Source organism: Lytechinus variegatus, chromosome 7, assembly GCF_018143015.1.
Source record: "Lytechinus variegatus isolate NC3 chromosome 7, Lvar_3.0, whole genome shotgun sequence".
NCBI lineage: Eukaryota > Metazoa > Echinodermata > Echinoidea > Temnopleuroida > Toxopneustidae > Lytechinus > Lytechinus variegatus.
In genome coordinates, this window is record NC_054746.1 from 30,589,492 (window position 1) to 30,611,529 (window position 22,038).

The following is a 22,038-nucleotide window of genomic DNA, read 5'->3' on the forward strand; positions in this document are numbered from 1 at the left end:
AAATATTAGGCTTGTGACTTTGGCTAAACTTAGTTCAGGAGCACCTTGTATTTGTAATTAACTGGTTACCTTGGCATGTTGTTTCCTGTTTAGTACATATTTCATCACATTCTGAGACACTAATTAATCTAGAAAACCACAAACTATGACTAAACTCTGCAATGAAACAAGTTGTACATACATGTATGCATGTCGTCATGTGTAGGCCTTCATTAGGAAGCATCGGTTCCTACGACACATAACCTGACAAAACGTATCTTGTTAACTTGTTCATTTAATCATAACCTGAATCAACAAAAATCTTAGAACTAAGTTTTAGACCAACCAGTGAGAGAACCTATAAATGTTAGACTCTCTTGCAAAACCCATAGATCTAAATAGTTATTAGAGGAGATCTTAATTGTTTTTCAAAATTTTGAATAACAAATCAAATTCACCCAAGTAGATGATTACAACTTTTACAACAGGGATGTCTCGTTGAAAATACATTTACTAATAAATAAGTGTTGCCTACATGAAGGCATGGCATGTCATGCTTAAACTGAACATAAAAATTGTGTTCAACTAATTTTACAAAAACTGTCTGAACATCAAGAAAGGACCTAAAAATCCTCATTACATGCAAAATTTCTAAACCGCAGTAGTCCTACAAAGGGCCTGCAATCTGCAATGTATTTTCATTTCTTTTAAAGGTCATGTACCTGTATGAAAAGAAAGTTTCTTCATTGTTTGTTATTCTGTTACCTTCAAGTAAATGAAACTTATATTCATTGGTTTAGCAAAGAACCTTGCATTGATTTTCCCTATTCAAGTATTCTTTGGCTTTTATTATTATTATTATTATTATTTATTCGGCATAATAAAACATAATACAACATATACAAACAATAGGATAAGGAGAGTCACATGGATGCCGGGAAAGGAAAAAGATTAACTAAATAACTATAACCCGAAGGTCTTCCTTTCCAATCCATGTGACTTTACAAAGATAAACACGCATGTAACACAAAAATTGTAAAATACAACTGTAGGGGAGACCGAGGCCAGCCGGAACACGGGGCAAGCCGAAACACTGCAACTTACAAATCTGGAATGCTGTCAGAGCAACCCCCTCCAAAATTATTTCATGCAACTCCGCCCTCAATCTATCCCTATTAACAATACAAGTGTTGAATTATCATTGCAACAAATTGAGGGCAGCACCGCACAAATCTATTTCAAAGGCGCCAAAGAAAACCACAATGCTCCAACCCACCCCAAGCCCCAACCAACCCCGGCCCCCCCACAGTTGTTGAAGATAATAACAAATTAAATTAAAATCAAATAAAAATCAAGAAAAAGTGTCAACCTAGGTAGAAGTAAAGCTCATACCAATAAAAAAAAATACTTAAATTTGAGCACGTGCCCAGATTGACACAGTGTGAATGAAGAGGGCGCTGTGCAATAAAATAATTTAGCATGTGTGCATAATGATTAACATAAATTAAGTTTTCTTAAACCCTATACATGGAGGCAGAGAAGCCAACACTATGATTGAGACAAGAGATTACTCCCCCCAATATACATGTATGACCAAAAACAAGTATGATAAATCTATTGATGTATACTGAAAATAATTATGATCAATGTAAGGAATTTGGAACTATTAATTAAAGAAAGGAAAAAAAAAAATCTGTCTCATGTACACTGTACAGTGTTCAATATAAAGCTCACACTTACAAATCTGGAATGCTGTCAGAGCGTTACATGTACATGTATGTGTATGTGGACAAACATCATCCAGAGTCATTAGGAGTCCATTCATGGACCTAGTAGGTCCCATGGTCCATTTAAAGATCCAGCCCATTGATCAGAAACCATGAATAAGAAGGCTTAACATGAGTAATACGAGTGCAGTTAATAAGAAGCACTAAAGAAAGGACAACAGCCTATAAGGCCTTAATTCACAGAGGTGGTTTTGAAAACCATCGGGTTTTTACCCCATGGTTTATGCAGATTTCCTGCATAAATAACACTTATTTACTGTGTATATTAAAAAAGATATCCAATGCTGATGCGCACTTTTGCCACAGCACACAAAATTGACACCTGTTGCCATGATTAAGTATGCTTTTTCATTCATGGGTCCACTGTTTTGAATGATACATGTTAAAGATTTTGGGTCAAAACTCTTTGCTGGAGTGCTCTATGAGTGAGCATTTAGAGACATCGGGGGGGGGGGGGAGGGTAGTACTAAAACTAGGGACAAGGGAGAAAGAGTGAAAGGCAACAAGAAAGACAGATAGAGAGATGCTTATCCTTTTGGTCATCAGACATTGCCATGTGAAACCACGGACTTACGAATGGCGAAACCAATTGAACGGTCTTGAAAATCATTTTCGCTAGCCAAAAGTTTGGCCTTGCAAAATGGAGGTTCAGGTCCAAGCAGGGCAAGCCTAACACTGGTGGGAAAGGATACAAAGCGTTTCTGAACAGCCTAAAATCCAAGGTAACATGTTGTGAATGTGTGTTTTGGTGGGTCAAAATTTTGAAGTAGATGAAAAACTTTTAGAGTTTTGACCAACCAAAAACTTAGCAGCATCAAAGACTTGTACCAGGTAGATTTCAGCACCTGAAATCGTTTTTTTTTAAGGTAAAAGAGACAGGCAGAGAGACAGAGAGGGAAAGCTAGTTCCAGAGAGAGAAATGGATCAAAGGAGAATACAAAGATATCATAGCAATACAGTATACTGATATTGAAAACAAGGGAAAGGCAAGGAGAAAGTGATTGCTGATCCTTCACATTAAATTGAAGCATGGTCATTAAAACAACATTTGTAGGTCAATTTGAAAGGGCAACATATTACACCCCATCCAGATGTCAATAAACTACATGGACTGGAGGTCTTGGGTATTTCTATTAGATGAAATGCGAACCCACAGTGTTGCTGTGAGCTCTGCGTGAAGGTGCAAGCTGAAATATGATTTCATTTCATTCAGGTCACTGTGATTAAATGTCTCTAGCAGATTCACAGCCAACTGAACTGCTATTACGCATTCCTAAATCATAATGAGTGCCTGTCTTCAGTCGGTCAGATAGTCTTGCTTTTATACTTGAAGTTGTATATGACGAATAATGCAGTAGGCCTACTTGTAATACAAAATCTTGAGCAGTATTCTAATTTAGCCATAATTCAGCAACATTGGTTTATATTCAACTCTGTAGGCCCTAAATATACTTTATGAACCAAGTAAATACATGTATTTAGGCCAAGATATGAATCTAATTTAAGCATTTCCAATACATCATGCCTTGCAGACATATAAATATATACCCCAATTATAATTTAAATCAACTTTTGTCACAAAGCTAAGCACTGAAAGGAGGGGGGTGTACATTTGTTGTATTTTTATCCAAACCAGAACACAGTACACTATTCTTCATAGATCTACATATGTACCAAACACAGAATTGCTGTATTTTAAAAATCGTCCTTCGTCTCTTTTTTTTTTTGGGGGGGGTCAGTAGAAATTTATGAAAATATATCATTTGTAACAAAATTTGCAAATGAGCAGATGCATCCAGTATGTATCTTCTTCTCTGGAGTCTGACCAAAGGATGTTAATCTGCAGGTCTTACCCCTCCCCTTCCTCTTTCTTCCATAGGGCCTGTTTCAAAATTGTCGTAATCATGTCGGACGGAATTTGATAGCAAAAGAAGCTGTCATTTTTGTTAGAGGTAGTTTTCTTTAGACTTCTGTACAGGGACATGGAGAGCTTACATGACTTTCATCATGTATAAGTAACTTCCCAATTATCTTTTCAAAATTTGTCTGTAAAAGGGCAAAAACTGACCATGTCGGACGGAATCGATAGAAATGAGGACCCTTGACTTTTCTTATTCAAGTTATTATTCTATCGAAAGTTTAAGTGATAAGTGAGCAATTCACAGTCAAATAAACAGAAGAACAACCAAACATTAAATTCTCAAAAAAATCTTTATTCAAGGATTGTTGTCATGGCAACAGGAACTATTCAAAAACACATCATGTCGGACGGAACCAATCATGTCGGACGGAATGAAAATGTTACTTTTTTAGCAATTTACCCAAATCATTAATTCCTTGCCTTTTGTAGAAAGGTCATCATGGGTACTAATGTTTTTCATAGTTAAAAAGATCTGACATCTATTTATAACTTTGTTACCATAGGAACATTGATGAAATTCCGTCCGATATGCTAGGTTCCGTCCGACATGATTAATAGCACACAGTCAAAATGCACTTAGCTGTTCAGTACAATTTTTGTACGATTCATTATTTCTCAGTAATGAAATTACCAGAATTACAGCATATCGTATCACCCCAATTTTTTTCTAATTTCATGAATTATGAGACTTTCAAATCGCAATAGTATTTTTGGTGAACAATGAACAATAAACAGTCTTCCCGTCAAAGTTGAATAACAATGCAATTCAAAAGAAAATGATTGCATAAGACCTCACAGAAAGTGGTGCAAACTTTCACTCAAGTTTGACAGCTTTAATATCAGAAATTAGACATTTTACTCTTGTAAATACATTTTTCAAGATAAATCATTCGGTGAAACCAGATAATCACATGCATGTTTTTCTTATGCACATACATCCACCAAGAAATACCAAGGTGTAAATTATCTCGCAACAAAATTTGGAAATAAAGCCAACATTATCTGCCAAAATTCGTAGGCAGAAAAGTTCTTATTCTCATATGAACTATTTACAAAAAAAAGGGAACAAATCCAAATACATGCACATTAACTTTCTGAGCAATCTTTTTTCATTACCCATCATTGTGTATTAACATAATATTTTTGCAATTCAATTATACATTTCTTTTTCTGTAATTAAAACTGTACCACAAGTTAATAAGATGATATAATGATTGGAGCATGGATGGCAGTGGAAGCAGACGAGTTAGAAGTGGGATCAGAAGTTGCAGACTGATGACTAGTTGAGATAGAAGACAAGGAAGCATTTCTTGCTTTCATTCTCTTACGACACTTGTCTTTCAGAAGAGCAGACTCATATTTTTCCTTGTTTTGTTTAAGTTTTTGTCTTTCTTGACGTTTTCTATTTCTGTCTTTTTCTTTTCGATCTTGAGCATCAAGGCCAAGGGAGTCACGCCACTTTTTGCATCTAATTGCATTTTTTGAACGCTCCGACATTCTTGCAACTTCAAGGACACTGAAAATCACAACCAAAACACGATAGCTTTTTCGCGAAATAAATTCATCAGGATGGTAAATTAAATAAGTTTTAAGTTCTTTGCACACATCCAGAATTTTTTTCTTTTTTCACTGTTTATTTTTAGGATGTTATAACAAATTGTGGGATACAGTTTCATAAAAATTGAGAAACAAAAATTGATTTCAGGTATTATGAAAAATTATTTTTATCATTTTTATCATTATTATTTACCCTATTATTATTATTATTATCATTCACAAATTCAGATGTAAAACAGTGCACTCTCATATTGAATTGTAAAACAAGCAGACAATATTGCAGTCAAGTATTATTTTAACTTTCCACAAGACACTTGATAGATTTGTGCATAGGCTATAGCCCATGCACTGAGTTGCTAAAGTGCACAGAGTCCTCCCTTCCCCAATCCAAAAACATGAGCATCTTATGAAGTAGATTATCATTTTCTTCAGCTATATTTTGGGCAAATTTTGTATCCCACATGCATCTCTGAGTTTTAAACTTCTTACTATTCATTTAGAAAATGCTTAAAGCAATACATAATGTTAGTTTTCTACAGTAAAACAGGACACTACCAGTAAAACACAAGTACTGGAAAGGTGAAAGCAAGAGGAAGGTCCCAAGCCATGTGCTTTACATATTGAAAGTGTACATCACTTCTGACCAATCAGATTGCAGGAAAATACCATACCTAAGTACTGTTTAATTGTGTGTAAGTTTGTGTATTGTGTGTGTCCAGAATCTGAACTGTAATATATGAGGTTATTGTACACTGAAAGCTGCAGAACAGAAGTGTAATCTGTGCTATCTCAATAGATTCCGTCCAACATGCCACTTTCATGTCGGATGGAAAAAAAAGTTATCCTTATTTTTTCCTACTTAGGTGCAGGTAAATTTTAAAAATCATCATTCATTCTAAGACTACAATCAATTCATTGATACTTGGCTGGGAAAAATCTATAAAATTGTCAATGGTTTTTCTGAGGGAAAACTTCTTGGAAATTTTTTGCATGTCGGACAGAAAATTTTGAGTTACCTTTTCTAAAATTGCAGGAATCATTCATTTCTACATATATGATTCCAGTTAATGTATAAAAAGGATGATTGATATATATGTTAATATTTATAAACATGCAGTTTCAAAACAAAGATATTAAGTGTTACCTAGGACCATTTAATTTCAGAGAAAGAATTCCGTCCGACATGCTTTCAAATTTGCATCACGTTATAAAATTTGCGAAAAATTCAAGAAAAGTTGTAAAAATTGAATGGATACTTATACTTCATGAAAGAGGAGATATGAATCATCAATAAAAAATGAGAAAACATCGTTTAAAAACAATTTTCAAAAATAAGCATGATGGTTACCAATTTTGAAACAGGCCCCATACTACATGTAATTCATGCAAACCCAAAGTTCTGTGATATGACTTTGACGCAAAACTTGGGAAAAATAATAATACAGATAGGAGGAACAGACTGACATAAAATTGGAAGGTACATGTATAGACTTGTATTCAGTGTGGTGAACTTTGTATGAGCCTCAATGGTGTTTTCTAACTATTGTGGCCTTCTGATGCAGGCTACATCTGGTTTCCAGACCATTTCCTGGTGAAGTCATTTGTTTATAAATTTTGATGTTCCATCAAGTCTTTGCTGCCTGTACTCTGTTGAACAAAACCTTTTACTGGCGAAAATTCAGGTTAGTTTTAGTCTTTTACCTGAATTTTACTTCCTGTATTAAAGTAATGACTGAATTGTATTAATGCGAATTTTCATAAATGGTATAATAAATTATGTAAAAAAAAAAAACATTTTGAATGCAACAGGCCCCTGGTACTTACATGAATGGAAAAGAACAGTTTTCATGTACATGTAGTGCATGATCTAAAATTGAATGAATGGTAAATTCGCACCCACATCCCCCCCCCCCACCCCTCTGTATGTACATGTATCAGCCAATATATCTTCATCATTCTAGTTTTATTCTTTTCAGCATACATGTAGGTCACAGATTTGCATTCGCAGTACATTTAATACATGTACAAATCTTTGAATAGAGTATTTGTAGGTCTTGTATTAAATGACAGGGATGTAGTCAAGAGACAGACCAGCCTCAATGCCACATTGTGTTGGTCTTGACCACAGCCTTGGCCAGAGTCACATGTACAAAGTCTATGGGCAAGACGATTCATTATTTTATGAGATAACAATGAGCACCCCTTGTCTGTGCTTGAAGAGAAACCCTCGCCATGTACATGTTACACAAGCAAGTTTGTCAGGATAGCACATGATACTCAGACTTGGTGAGCAATCTAAGATTTCCAAATAAAAAAAAAAAATTTTCATGGGTGAACCAATGTTCGTAAAAAAAAAACAATGAAAACTATTTCTGGTTATTATAAAAAAAGGCAATCAAAATTGATGGATTTGCTAAAATAAAAATCAAGTAATCAAACAACAATTGGAGCAAAACAGGACATGTTCTGGACATCAGGACTCAGAGTAAATTTAAGACATTCATATATATCATACAGGAAAATCACATAGATCTACGTTTGTAGACCTACATAATAGTTGTATTTACACTGTATATAAAATAATTACATACATAGGTCTACATTAAACTTTTCAAAAGAAAAACACGCTGATTATTTTCCGATAATCAGGAAAGCAATGACAACTGGGGCCCGTTTCATACAGTTACATGTACATTGTACATGTACCATTGTAACTTTGTATGTGGTAATTTGATTGGCTGCTGAGCCCTGTTTCCATGGTAGTTGCCATAATGGCAAAGTAACAGTTGTAAAGTTCTCTGTATGAAACTGGCCCCTGGTTGATCCTTATTACTCACCCAGCAACGTAAGCCACATGACCTGTGTTTGGGTCACAGGTCAACGTACAGTTGTCCTTAACAGTTATTCCAAGTACTCTTTCCAAGGTGACCTAGTAAAAATATTTAAGAAAGGGAAGTTGAATTATACTTTAATAGTATTTGTTTCAAATTTATACAGAATTAAAGTAAATTGTTATATCCTGGACTGGTACTGTAACTGTGATAGTGCATATTGTGTGATTTTACATGTATATGCCTAACAAAGACTTTCACAGTTACATTACCAGGTCCAGGATGTAATAATTTAAAGCCTTAATTTGGTATAAATTTGAAACAAACTGTCAAGATAATGTAGTGTGCAAATTAGGAACCAGGGGCCCGTTTCTCAACACCTGGACAAGTTAGTCATATCTTTATCCACAAACCACGGAGTTAGTTCCAATCTTACTAAACCTGTTTCACGAAAGGCTTCCTAACTAAAATACCTTGATATCGATACTATCGGTAAAAAGTGCAGATGAGACGTAGCCTTAGTCACAAAATAGCATAATTTTCAAAAAGAAAAATTATGACAATATTGAGATGAATTGGGAATTACATCTTTTAAAATAATAACACAGGTAAATTATGCATCATACATACTTAGAACATGAAGACTGGGGCATTCAATTGCTGAAAAATTGAATTATGAATAATTTATTTCATGACTAAAAAATCACATGTGGACGTTGAGATGGGTACCCCCGGGATATCCAATTTTAGTAGTTTACGAAAGTAAACCATAACGGTTTTATTTGTAAAATTATGATAATTATACAATGTTTTACGATTCCAAACATCATCGAAATAACATTTTTTTAAATAAATCTTTGATACCGATCTTACGAATTGACAAATTCTATGCATAAATTAGAGATTAGAATTTATCCAAATGTCAATAGGGTCTGAAAACGACAAATACAAGTCCAGTTATGGATGGCCTGACGTGGTATAATTTTTATCGATTAAATTATTTTACTATTTCAAAATGAATAGTTTTGTGGAGTTTTACCAACAGTTTTCATAGTTACTTTGTATTACAATGATCATTGAATGCAATTATCCCACTTGTTTTGGGGATGTAATTTCAACATTACGTAAGATTATAATTTTCAAATTTCTCGGCACTTTTGCATGTCATAGTCTACCCACGTGATGCCACTACGTCATCAAGAAAGAAGTTATGACAGGTTCGGAGGTGTCATAAATATTTAGTGAGGTTGTTGTACCCGATCTTGGTAAAGAGGGCTTCGTGAAACGGTTAGCGGACAAGTAGCTCACTATCTCCGATTTAGTCAAGAAGTTAGACTTATGACGGTGTTGAGAAACGGGCCCTTGATGTTTTCAAGATCTTTAGCAACAACTTGGCTTTGCAGTTGGCTGAACATAACTCGTTTAAAAAATATCGATCTATCCTACAAAACAATCCCAGCTAAGTTAGAGGCAATACACCTTCTTTTAACATTTCATTGAATGACCAATTTTTATTGTACACTAGGGCCTAGATTCATTAAAGGTCAAGTCCACCCCAGAAAATTGTTGATTTGAATCGATAGAGAAAAATCAAACAAACATAGCACTGCAAATTTCATCGAAATTGGATGTAAAATAAGATAGTTATGACACTTTTAAGTTTCGCTTATTTTTCACAAAACAGTTAAATGCACAACTCAGCGATATGCAAATGAGAGTCGATGATGTCCATCACTCACTATTTCTTGTTTTTTATTGTTTGGATAATATATTTCGAATTTTACAGATTTGAAAATAAGGATCAACTTAAATAAACTGTTAAAATAATGCTAAATCCACATGTTCAGGGAGAAATAAAATTTGTTGCACTTGACAAGGAGAAAATTAGAATATTTCATATTTCCAGTGGGCGATGTCATCAGTCTGCCAATTTGCATACCGACCAGGATGTACATTGAACTGTTTTGTGAATTCAAGCGAAACTTTTAAATGTCATAACTTTCTTATTTTACATCCGATTTTTATGAAATATTCAGTGTTTTTCTTGTTGGATTTTTCTCCCTTTTTTCAAATCAACTTTTTGTTGGGGTGGACTTGTCCTTTAACTAACATGACTAAAATTTGATCATTGAAGATGAGAATTAAAAAAAAGGCTTAGGGCCTATCTCACTTTTTGACTCAAAGTCTTGTTTTTTCTTTTTCCTGCTCCTGTTCCACGAACAACAATGCGATTTTTCCTTTCTCCAACCGCGAGCGAAGATGGCCGTTGATTATTCATTTTTTTACATCCAATGATGAAGACAGAGTTTTAAATCATTCTAAAATTTCAAGTACAACTCTGGCTGGTAACTGTGAACATTCACATGTACATGTAATGATCCAATCGATAATCCATGTTGGAAGTGGCACTGGCAATGCAGTACACAGCTGAATGCAGAAAAGCAGTCTGTGGCAGCAGCACTCCAGCTCCAAAAGCCCTAGCTCACACTGTCACTGCAGCACCTGCACCTAGGCCGATGCGCACCCGTACGAGAATGCCACGAAAGCGGTCACTGTCGATCTCCACACTTATGACATCTTCGGATAGCTAATTATAGCTAGATCTACGCATTTTCACCGAGAACCTCTTTTTCCTATAGTAAATACACCAGGAATGCTCCTCAGTTGCGATCAGAAAGTTGGATTATCTTCACATTTTTTCAATTATTTTTGTGAAATTTTATCAACGCAAAGTGTTACTCTCTCTCAAATACCAAGTGCAGTGCAGTGCAGTATATACAGGAGCTCTTTTGCACGAATTTGCCAATAGACTGCTTGATTGGCCACATAAAGAAATGAGGGTCAATAACTAGCCAATTAGCTTCTCGCTTCTTGTAAACTCCGCCCAATAAACCCGGAAGCAATGGTTCTTCACTACCGGCGTCTGCTTCATTCGCATTACCTGTAAACAATATACATGTACTAGACACCACTGGTAGCTGGATAACGGGATAAGGTCAATGGTGTCGTAGTTTTACTGCAGCTGTAACAAGCTTTATACCCCAATGTTTAGCATTGATATTGCCTACATGTAATGTATGCTTGAGCCAAGAAGGTGCAAATGGACTGACTGTCACCGATTGACAACACAATGTTGTTTGACAAGATACTTGGTGCTTCGAAAAGAGTAGCAAATTATATCAGTCCAACTCCAGTTTTTACTAGTGGTACAGTTGACAAATTGACAGGAAGGAATGTGTTTTTCAAGGCTGAAAATCTTCAGAAAACGGGCTCTTTCAAGATTCGGGGAGCTTTAAATGCTGTAAGCTAGAGGTTGTTTTTTTATTATTTCTCAAATTGATCGAGAGATATCTGAAAATCTGAGTGTGATTGAGATTTATTGGGAATCATGTTTTGCTTCCAATTCAAGATCATGAAGTTAATGATGGTGGAGATGATGATGCATGGTGATGATGATGGATTGATGATGATGGTGGTGATGAGGATGATGATGATGCACGGTGATGATGATGATAGTGGTGGTGATGGTGATGATGATGATGATGATGATGGTGATGATGATGATGGATGCATGCTGATGACGATGTATATGTTCATGTTGATGATGCATATGATGATGATTGTAAATAATGTGATGTGGTGATGATGTTGAGTTTATTGATGATGAATTTGGTGCTGATGATAGAAATCTTGGGGATGATATATAAGGATGATGATTAGTGTTCCCAAATATACTGGAAAAGCTCAGACATCTATGATAAATCATAACAATTGGTGATTATGAATGAATGGACGAATGGTGATGATGAAAATAATGACGTTGACAGTGAAGACTATTAGTATAATTGTCATGATGTTCATTATGCTGATGATGTCAGAAAATTGATGAGGATTGTAGTCATAAGTTAGCTGGTTATGAGACTTTTTTTGTTAGTGTGTGTTTTTTTTAGATGCAAAACCTGTTTACAAATGTTTCTATTTTTTTTAAAATAGATTTTATATTTTATAGAATGGTCAGTGTGATCAGAAAAATCAGTATCACAATTTGACTTCTAAATTGACAATTTCTAACAAATTCGATTGTAAATTTGAAAAACAATTATTTTACAATTAAGCTTATGCACCAACTATAACTTTGAAAATAAATGACCATACACAGTTCACATGTAGAATGGATAACATGATACAAAAAGAAATATGTGATATAGTCATGTACTATGGGGCTCATATTACATTGATGATATTTTTTCCTTACATTTGTTTTTGTATTACAAAGCAACTGTAAGTACTAAGTACTACATACTGTATGGATCTGCTTATTGTTACTTGGGAGATGACTCAGATACTTATATGTACAGGACTAAGTGGATTAATAATTGGTTTTACAAATCAAAAACTAAATCTGTAGCCTGAGGATAAAAAGGACAACCTGCCAATTGGTCCATGGCCGTGGTTGCAGGATATGACTCAGAATCCTAGAAAGGGGAAATCCAAGATTCAAATTTTTAATCTCCTAAAATCCAAAATGGATGCTCGCTGACAATGATTATCACCATCATAAAATAAGTAGATTAAGAGGATGTTGTAATTGATTTGAAAATGGTAGATCAGCTTTAACCACTGGTGTACCAGACGGTGGGGGAGTAAGGTAATAAAGGGAAAAGGGTAAAATATGAAATTATTTTCTGTATTGTGTGAAACCTTTCACAAATTTTAATTTTCGATTATTTAAAAGGTCAAATTTTTGCTTGCCCACTTTGCTTATTTGTGACTTCAGAAAATTTACCACATATTTGCCATACTCTAACTCATATTTTTTTCACTATGCCTATTGCAACTTTAATAAAATATTCTCGACTTTCTGTTGTGAAAAAGCAGGCTTATTCAATCAATCAGGAATATGAAATGACTTGCAAATCTTATGGTAGCCTTTGGACCAAAAATCGATTTGTGATTGATAAGCTCCAACAGCAATACCAACAATATTGATCTCATGTTTTACTTTTTCAACCTAGACAAATAATATTTTAAGAGTAGAAATATGAATTTAAATTGAGCATTGATTGACCCCATGTGGACAGTTTGTTTCCCCTTTGTGAATATAAAAATGGAATATATTCACAAAAATATAATTTAAAAGCAAATTAAAAAAGGTTTTAAAGACAGATAGTTTCATTCCACAAGCAACAGAACATTCCATTAATGTATATTTATCGATTAATCTGTTTGCTATGTGTATTCTTTTGACATGCAGATTATTTTATTGAAGGAAAATCAAGCACAGACAAATGGTGTGGTGAGTATATACGATCAAAAAGCTTATGTGAAAGTACAGATCTCATTCATTCTAATTTGAAAATATGGCTGTAAATGAATCATGAATTGATGGCTCTCAGAGTTGCTTTTTTATATGAGTGATAATCAATTGAAGAAAAAAAATAGTGTTGCACACATAAACATATAACTGTTTTTTTTTATTTATTGATTGATTGATAAGAAAGAAGAAACTAATTGAATTGAAGCATTTGTATCTGGAGATTGTATTGGGATATTCATGTAGATACCATTTTCTTTCTTCTGTTTTTTTTACTCGGGTTTAATTTTAATAAATCAAAGATATGGAGTAAGGAGTGCTTATAAGTATGCTTTCGAAAGACACATTATGAAAATATCACCCACATCCATGAAAGGAGAACACAAGCCCGAGTACTGACTGTCAAATCTAACAAACGATGTTTATTAAACAAATTTTAATACTCCACGCCTTTCCTCCGTGAATGTATATCTCACACACTGCAATTAATCGCAAAATTGAATGACGAGAGCTGTACAGGGGAGGGTGGAATCCCTTTTGCTTAGCCTGGTGGAAATCATCGGATATCGATGGATAGCGCCACCACCACACTAAACTCAACCAACCAAGAATACAGTTTACAAACTAATTTCATATGATCCATAAACCTTGAAATTAAGTGTTTGCAAGCCGTAATTGCATTTCATTTACATTGAAAGTTGTATGTGAAAGGGTACTTTTCATAATATCTTTCCATTGTTTGATATTTTGTTCAACTTAAATGTAGGTTTGGATTATATGTAATTTCACCTATAGGTCACCCATAGCACAGGTAACCATGGCTCAGGGCTGGCCTGTGCTGCCCAGATGGTTGGGGTACCATGCACCGTTGTGGTGCCCCACACTACCGCTTCAGTCAAGGTGGATGCCATCAGGTGGTACGGAGCTGATGTGGTCTTCTGCGAACCAACCCAACAATCAAGGTAATGAACAAGAAAGATACATCCTCATCCCGGTTTTTGCTTCATGATGAATATTGTATGATTGTCATTCAGAACATCACAGCTTATATACTTACAAAGATCGAAATGTATTATTTGGTCTGTATTAAGATTTGGCTATGCAAAACAAGGGGAAGATGTACCTATTGAGACTATATGGTTAAATCAGAACTTGTTTAAGAAGGAATGGAAAGATATTATGGATTACTGAGTTTTGCAATGCCTATTTAAACCATTGTCTTGTTTCATTTTGATATTAGTTCTGAAAGATTGTCAATGAATATAGATAGACCTTTCATATCCAGGTTTTTAATCAATGATATAACTGCTTTTGCTTTTGTTTCATTTGTTATCTTGTTATCGTTTTCACAGGAAGGAAACATGTGAGCGTGTCGCCTCTGAAAAGAACCTGTCCTTTGTTCCTGCATATGATGACTATAATGTAATGGCAGGTCAGGTCAGTGATCAACTTAAATTTTCATTAACTCAGTCTTTTGTTATCCATAATAAACCTTTAACAAATTTATACATTAGCCGATGAACCTTTGCCATGACTAAATTGTGTCAAGGTTGCCTCGAGTAAATTTAAGCTTAATGAAATCCCGAAACTATACTTGATAGCCTTGGACAGATCCTATCTTCGCCATTCTGAAAAGATCTGGATGAGTTCATCTCCCTCTAATTTCACCAGGACTATATTTAAGCCATATAATCTCCACACCTTTTTGTAATCCAGTAGCCTTAAAAAGTTCGAAAATGTCAAGATGATCTAGTATACTTCACACTGGCCCCTGGGCAGATCTAGTACTTCATAAATTAAGGAGCACAGAAAGTGGGTTCAGGTGTACAGAATTTCCTGACAAGCAGATAAAAAGTGTGTTCAATCTCCAACATTATCCCGTTGTCTAAAATTATTACAAACAATAAATGAAAATCATTCATACAGTTGTCCTAAGATGTCATGAGCAAAAAGGGTTATCACCATAATAAAAAAGGCACGACAATGCTTATTTTGGGAAAATATAGAGGCACATGCCCCATGTGACTTTACCTGGATCAAAACCTTTGAGTAATTCCTACCAATACCAAACCAAGACCCTTTTCAGGTTGATGATCCTAGTAAAGTGATTATTGCAATATAAATATTCAGTTTGAGCAGTCACCATTCCTTTGAAGAAATTTCACTCATGTTGCCAAAAATAAGTTAGTTATTGTGTGAGCTTGACCAAACAAACTATTTTGTGACCTTGACCTTACAAACTTTTATCATGTTTTCAAAGTTCAGTTGTTCAAATCATTGAATTCCAAGAAACTTTATTTATGAATATTCTGTAGTTCACAATTTGGCAATTGTCTTGTCATCTTCCAAATTTGGTATTTTGTGACTCTATTTGCTAGTAAACTGGTTTGGTCTCCAATTGATCCATCCTGCCTCATTAACCTGGTATTTTTTTTGCCACCGTCATCTTTAGCAAGATTGGAGTGTTGTTTTTTATGAGCTCATCTGTTTCAGACTTGTTTTGAGACAGCTGTTATGACGAGTGTTAAAGTGGATATGACATCATCAACCACCCAAACTTGGAACGATTTTCCTTGGTACCGGTACCAAGTGTTTTGGCTCAAAATATGCATTCTTTATGTTGAACCTTTGTACACACCTGTCTTAAAGGGGTAAGCAAGATATGGGAGAAAGTAGAATGGATTACTAGTATTCTGTTATATATTTTTTATTTTTCATGATTATCTTGTGTGTATTATCTGGGAACTTAGATTGTATTCTTATATGGTCCTTGCTAATTTTGCTGATTTTGTTGAGCATCATTATCAGCGTGGTATGAAAAGACATCAGAATTTCCAAAAGTTTGTGTGGGGGGGGCTGATATATTTTTCTCATGCACCCCCCCCCCCCTGAATGTCAGAACATCGCATATCTACATTTTCACCTGTGATTATCTTGAAACCTCAAGCCTTGTTTGAACAAAGTACACTTTGTGTACTTTGCTTTAAATAGAAATGTTCACATTTTATCCCCATTATTTTAAATACTGTCATTCACATTTGATATTCCAGGGGACTATTGGTATAGAGATATGTGAACAGGTACCAGACCTCGATGCTGTCCTAGTCATGACCAGTGGTGGTGGCCTCATAGCAGGTATCGCTACAGCAGTAAAGGGAATGAAGCCAAATGTCAAAGGTAAATCAAGAATTAGTTTCTTTTTCACTTGCAGGAATGCAAGTGAAATTCTTATTTTTGTCTGTGTAAAAAATTAAAGATATTTGTGGAATGAGAATGGAACTGTACACCAGCAGATCCAAAAGATTTAAGGGGGTTTAGGGAAAGGAGTGCCCAAAATGACTATTGAAACTTGTTAATGACTACAAAAGTCCTTGTCAGTAGGTGGTTTCAAACCGCCTCGATCACAAGAATCCCCGTTAAATAGCGGGAACTGTTTTCGGCTAAAAAATACCCATTAATTATTCCTGCATTCACACCGCCCCGAAACATACCCTTCGGGATAAGTTCCTGAAGTTACGAGCATGCGCATAGTATGGTCTGATGAGCAGGCAAGGCGCGAGATTCAAAATCACTAGCCCAATAGCCACCCACAGCTCCCGCGCCCAACGACATGCTGGGCTAAAAAGTTCCCGTAATTTGCTTTCACATCGCCAAAATACCTGCGACCTTGGAAAAATCCCCGCGAAAGTTCTCGTAATTTCGCCAAGTACCTACTATTTAGCGGGTATTTTCTTTCAGGGAGATTACGCGTAGTTTGCTTTCACATTACCAAAATACCTGGTATTTTCTGGTCGGGGTAAATTTCCCGATCAGAGAATACCTGGAACTGACAAACTTCGAGGCGGTCTGAAACCACCTAGTGGGGAGGGAGCACTGTTTACCCCCTCTTGACCTTCTAATACTGTGTAAAGAGTGGTACTAATTTGGACTGATATATATTCAGCATATGAATTAATTTTAACATAAGTAATCTCAAAAAGGATTTTCTTACATATAATAAATTATATGTATTTTATGTATTCTATATATATATGGAATCAAGCATGGTTTGATTCTTACATTATTCTTGATTTGATAATTCAGTTTTTGCTGTTGAACCAGAAGGAAAAGATCTCCAAAGATCTCTTGAGTCAGGTAGGTCATACCAAACATTTCATACTTTGATACAACAGAAATGAGAACTACACCATAAATTTACATTAGCAGCATCTACCTGTATTCATACCAATTTTACATTTTTACAAAGGAAGAAGCCCTGAGAATAAGCACAATAATTATGTGTTTGTTTTTTTTTTGGGGGGGACATAAATAATGATAATATTATGCAACAATTATACAATGCTATTTACAATGTTTTTAATAAATAAAGACCATTATTTTTCTTTAAACAGTTCACAAATTAAGGTTTGGGGTTATTTTTCAAAAATACATCCCACCGCTGCCACTGAAAGTAAATAGCTTACATATTCACAATAGTCAGAAGAGCTAGTTGAAGGTTAAAGCTATAGAAGGAGAGGAAGAAAAAGAAGAAGAAGAATGAGAAGAGATATAATTAGAAGATGCGGGAGAGGAGGTGTTAGATGAAACATGTCATATTGATGAAATGGTACTAAGAATACTTTTTTCTCTCTCTCATTTTACTGGCTTTTAGTTTTCATAATTCCCGAAACTATTTTTATTTGTTATCAATTGTATAAAACTTCCATGACCAAAACTTTTAGCCCTGTTGAGACTAGATGGTCTCGCTGTGTTGAAAAAATTGAAAAGATTATGTAACAACTCCTCTGAACACACTGATATCAGTAGCTACCCACCTGTTCACATTTTGAATCATGATATACAAGTCTTTTGTCTTCCTTGTGTGTATAATATAGCTTGCCATTTTTTCCTTACTGATGTAATTTATTTTATAAATCGAATGTTATTCATTAGGAGAGAGAATGTGGGTAGGACCACCTAAAACCCTTGATACAGTAGCCGATGCTACACCTACCCAGCAGGTTGGACAGCTTACTTGGCCTATTGTCAGAGATCTTGTTGAGAAACAAGTATTTACAGTGGTATGTCTAATAAAAACTTTTAAACATTAAAACATTTCTCATGATCTATCTTCATGATTCTCTAAATAGTACCCATATTGTATTACATTGATATTTCAAAGTGAGCCAGTTGTGGGCTTGGAATCTATCTTGAGCATTTATCATGTTGGAAGTGAAGATAACTTTGTTTTGATTTTTTTTTCATTCTGATAAAATAAAGCAATCCCCTAGTAGCTTTTCTGATAGCTGAAGATAATTAGGATTGACATCCGAACAATTTATAAAAGGATGAATTGTAAATATTTGGTTGTTTCATTTGTTGATAATTGATCTTTGGTGTTTTATCAATTATGTTTTTTCATCTGCTTTTGTAGACAGATGATGAAATCATTTCAGCAATGAAATTTACATGGACAAGATTAAAGGTAATTCAATAAAACTGCATATTTCTTTATTTCATATTTTTAATAAAAAGCAAAGAAAATGTCTGTCAAATATCATCAGGGGTACAAACAGTGAAATGTTTATTTTGCAAGTCAGAAAATTTATCTCTGGATTTTCAAACTTCTTCATTTTTTAGATGATTCTTGTTTGGATTGTTAAAAATTATAAGTACCCTCGGTATATAAATTTTCGTTTTCACATGCCATCCATTATAGAATCTTCCTTTCTTTTTTTTGTATTTTATATTTTCAATTGTATTCTAATTAGTAAACATTCTTTTTAAACTATACTGTATGTATATAAAATAAATATTGAAATAATCATGGTGAATGATGGTTTCTTAAAGAACAAGTACATTTAATATGATTTTAGCACCAGCTATTCATGACTTATTTTTCCACTCAGCTGGTAGTAGAAGCAGCAAGTGCTGGACCAGTAGCAGCAGTTTTATCTGACAAGATGAAAGCTGTCGATCCAAGGGTTAGAAACGTAGCAGTTCTCATGTGTGGTGGGAACGTGAATATCGAGCAATTACCATGGTGATAGTTGGTCTTTATGGCCTGGTGCGAACCACGTCAGGTGGACGCATGACAATTGATGGTTTCACTGGTTGAATTTCAATGAAGTTTCTATATAAATAGTTTGCACAAGGAATTTGTGAATTTGTGTATGTATGTTCACCCGCCACCTGAATTGAAAATAGAGCTGTATATTTCAGTAATCCATGAATCTTTTTTTTTGCTGTGTAGTTCTTTTATACATGCATGACACTAACTGTATTATCATTGTTATTTTTATTATTGTTATAGCAACTCAATTTGATATACTCAAGCATGTCAAATTAGAGTTGCCCGAATTGAAATATACATATATATGTTGAAGTGGAATCTCAAATCTTGAGACCATTATATTACCATTATAACAGGAAGTTTTATCGTACTTGATTTTAAAGAGAAAAAAATGACATTTGCTGCCTATGGTTCCTCCTGACCTGGTAAATTGAAGACATTTGCAGTGTTGGTTTGTTCATGCATTGGATTGTTTTACAACTATAAGGTTGAAATTGCACAATCTCTTTTTGAACCCTTGAAGAGGATTTCTGGAGAGGTATTGAGATTTGCACCTGTCTTTCTGTTCTTCCCCAATGTATAATAGTGCTATAATTCGGATGAATAGCGAATTCCTAATTTCTGATGTGTAGGTAGAACCAACTAAAATATACTCCAGGACAAGTTTCAATTTCAAGACTGCAGATCAAAGATCAGAGGCCATAGCTCATTGCTCATAAGCAGGGAAATCCTTACCCTCGCTATGGACAATCAAAATGTCTATTTTTATTCAAAGTATAGGGCATTTCACGATTTTGTATCTCAGTGATGAAGCTTTGGGACATTTGCACACCCTTGCCATTCATTAACAAAATAACCCTATTATTACAGTGGCTCATCATTTGATCAAGCTTAGTTTTCCATAGTACTAACCTTATAGATGCATCTATTTTGTCTTGCTCACTGTTTGTCTAATCAGCTTGTCGTGGAAGCAGCCGGGGCAGCCCCGGTAGCAGCTGTTTTGTCGGACCAGATGAGGGCGCTTGATCCCAGCTTGAAGAATGTGGCAGTAATTTTGTGTGGTGGGAATGTGAATATTGATCAGTTGCCGTGGTGATTGTACATCTATTAACAGTCATTACAGAATTTTATCTGCAACATCATCATCTGTCTGGTGCTATACATATTTCATCTGCTTAGAGACATAGAGCTTTTCCAAGCTCTTGTACTCTTTGAAAGTGTTTAAATTATTCTCTCCATGCTCTTTGTAGATAGTTTTGTTCAAATTTTAGCAGTCTTTGAATATATTCGTACAAAAAAAAAGAAACTGATGTTGAAACTCCAGCACAAAATGTTTTTGAGGCTTAATTTTTATTATTGAATCAAAGACTTATATTTATATCATACATTTTGCAGCATTGTCTTTCAGTATCCTCATAATTATATTAATTCATCTACCTTACCTGTAGATATAGATGGAGAATAATAATGCATAAAATAACAAAGTAAATGCTGCATCAATTCGTGAAAGCTTACTAGAATCGAGTGTTCCCTTTACAAATCCTGTGGGTATTCTATGCACAAAGGCAAACAGTGAAAATATGCATGAAGAGTGTTGAGTCCTAGTAATCAGGGCAGTTAGAGTCAGTTTTATCTGTTTTGTATATTTTAGGTACAAGAGTCCCATTAAAAAATTTCACACTAATGCCAAGTAAGTGACTTTATAATGAAAACATGCAAGAGTTCTGTCATAATACTCACTTAGTATCATAGGGGTATTCATTTACATGTATTTCAAATGTGAATGATCAGAGGCCCATTATTTTTTTTTTTTGGGGGGGGACAATTTTATCAATTTGATATTGTTTTTTTCTGGAAAGCTAAAACTTTAGATATGGTAATATATGAAATAATATATTGGTCATTGTGTCATGTATATGTTCAACTTATGTGTAAATGTTGAGTGCTGAATTCACTGTGACAAGACAGATTTTGATGTTGGTAAACCATTTGATTCAGTTCTCTTGATGTAAGTGAACCCACCAAAAAATGAACATATTTTTTAAAAGTGTTCAAGTTTTTCCATGTTTTAGATATTCAATTGTGAAGTCAGGAGATAAAACCATTTCATTCAATAAAGTTTGTTTCTCTGCACTCACCAGACATTGTAGTGTTGAAGGTGATGTCTTCAACACTCAGCATGAAGGAGTGCATATTTTGGTGGGGTTCACTAACTTTTGTACATGTAGGGACAGGTTCACCATGGGGACAACCCATTTTCCATAACCTCTTGATTTAAAACAAGATGAATTTTAAAGAAGAAATTCCTGTGACTGACTGAACGAAGGCAATATTTCAGCTGAGGATTTACTTGTCTTTTTGGACATATCTCTTGAACATTACATACCTACATTAGCGCATCATGGTAAAACCAGCAGACAAGCCCGTGTTGACTGGCTAATACAAAAATAAGAGCCGTTATGGAGGTACTCGTAATGCTTATTGTATGAGCCTATGCATTTTGGGGGCTATTTGGCTTTCCATGTAGTCATGCCGCCAGATTTCATCATGATGCAGTACTTATTGGTTATTTTACTGCCTGCTTTCAATAATACTCA

The 22,038-nt window shown here is 34.8% G+C and overlaps 2 protein-coding genes across 7 annotated transcripts in view; one reads left to right on the plus strand and one right to left on the minus strand.

Annotated features, from left to right (window-relative positions):
* Nucleotides 1-10,843, minus strand: part of LOC121418977 (mitogen-activated protein kinase-binding protein 1-like) — an 85,978-nt gene extending 75,135 nt beyond the window's left edge. For all 5 annotated transcript variants that reach the window (XM_041613224.1, XM_041613225.1, XM_041613220.1 and 2 more), the window contains exons 1-2: nt 10,246-10,843; nt 8,082-8,173 (exon numbers count right to left, since the gene is read on the minus strand). In XM_041613224.1, the coding sequence (XP_041469158.1) occupies nt 8,082-8,173; nt 10,246-10,353 (200 nt within the window). In that variant the 5' untranslated portion in view covers nt 10,354-10,843. The remainder of the gene's footprint in view (nt 1-8,081; nt 8,174-10,245) is intronic.
* Nucleotides 10,844-11,019: 176 nt separating this feature from the next.
* On the plus strand, nt 11,020-22,038 carry LOC121418978 (serine racemase-like). Of its 2 annotated transcripts, none has more exons than XM_041613227.1 (9): nt 11,020-11,376; nt 13,330-13,371; nt 14,185-14,351; nt 14,742-14,826; nt 16,440-16,566; nt 17,473-17,523; nt 18,322-18,449; nt 18,803-18,853; nt 19,278-19,673. In XM_041613227.1, the coding sequence occupies exons 1-9, from the start codon at nt 11,206-11,208 to the stop codon at nt 19,413-19,415; spliced, it is 960 nt and encodes a 319-aa protein (XP_041469161.1). In that variant the 5' UTR covers nt 11,020-11,205; the 3' UTR covers nt 19,416-19,673. The 2 variants fall into 2 exon arrangements, with proteins under 2 accessions (XP_041469161.1, XP_041469160.1); XM_041613226.1 differs by lacking the exon at nt 19,278-19,673 and adding an exon at nt 20,400-22,038 and having other exon boundaries at nt 11,022-11,376.

Coding starts and splice junctions, on each gene's coding strand:
- LOC121418978 (XM_041613227.1), top strand. CDS start 11,206: ATGTTGTTTGACAAGATACTTGGTGCTTCGAAAAGAGTAGCAAATTAT. Junction 18,450..18,802: donor AGAAACAAGTATTTACAGTG/GTATGTCTAATA, acceptor CTGCTTTTGTAG/ACAGATGATGAAATCATTTC. Junction 18,854..19,277: donor TTACATGGACAAGATTAAAG/GTAATTCAATAA, acceptor TTTTCCACTCAG/CTGGTAGTAGAAGCAGCAAG.